The sequence below is a fragment of the Perkinsus marinus genome (assembly GCF_000006405.1).
Source record: "Perkinsus marinus ATCC 50983 genomic scaffold scf_1104296957162, whole genome shotgun sequence".
Classification (NCBI taxonomy): domain Eukaryota; phylum Perkinsozoa; order Perkinsida; family Perkinsidae; genus Perkinsus; species Perkinsus marinus.
Window position 1 is genome coordinate 1 of NW_003207233.1, and position 864 is coordinate 864.

The 864-nt window shown below is 49.4% G+C and overlaps 1 protein-coding gene across 1 annotated transcript; it reads left to right on the plus strand.

The window, feature by feature from the left end:
- Positions 1-493: 493 nt before the first annotated feature.
- Pmar_PMAR018690 (hypothetical protein) lies at positions 494-728 on the plus strand (the record flags this gene model as incomplete). The annotated part of the gene is made up of 2 exons (XM_002774903.1): positions 494-616; positions 659-728. Coding segments are annotated over 2 exons (193 nt in total), but the record flags the coding sequence as incomplete, so codon positions are not given.
- Between the last annotated feature and the right edge of the window lie 136 nt (positions 729-864).

Genomic DNA, 864 nt, shown 5'->3' on the forward strand with positions numbered 1-864 from the left:
TTGGAGACTTGGTAGGTTGCCGACACTTACAGTATCCTACTGTTGTTTATGATATCGAGTAGGAATTGTGGAGTATTCACCTCACCAGTGTTGGGAGGATATGCACATGGTCAACTAAATGTGTTGGTAACGACGTGAAATTCTGACGAAATTTTCAGGAAATTCTCATACGTTTCTGTACAATTCTACCCAATTAGTATCTAAACTATCATGGGAGACTCCTGAGCTCAACTAAGGAAACAAAACATATGTCACAATACTCCTTCATGAACGTTCGGCCTCTTTGTGATTCTTCTAAGTCGATCGAAGTGCTTCATATTTCAGAATGTAGCTGCCAGTTGGAACGACGTCGGCCCCAACCCTTCATGGTTCAGACGGCAGAAGCAGAGTCCAGGCTTGTGCGATGATGACGTCGGGCAACCAGGCTTCACCCAAGCTGAGCAAAATAGGTCAGCTCCCTAGGCTCGCACCTCCAGCTTAATATCGGCATTAGGTTCGCTGAGCTGTTGGAGGCAGGGGGTCTAATCGATGCCTATCGGCAGTGCCATCCCGATGAGGATTGGGAGAAGGACGCTACTTGGAGGGGGGCTCCAGGGAAGCCCCCGAACCCACCAGAGTAGGTCCAGTGTCCCGTCGGTCTCTCATGTCACTCGAGTAGGTTCGGTAGATTCTACGGCAAAGGGATGCGAATCGACTATGTTCTCGTACCTGAGTCTATGAAAGAAGACGTAGGAGTGTTGTTCTACAACGATCGTGGTTGCACCCGCCTTGCAGATACTTAGTGTCGAGAATCTAGGCGTTGGTAAGGAGCGTAAAGGGTTCATGGGAAGTGACCACGCCCCTCTCCTCGCGGCAATCAAGGTT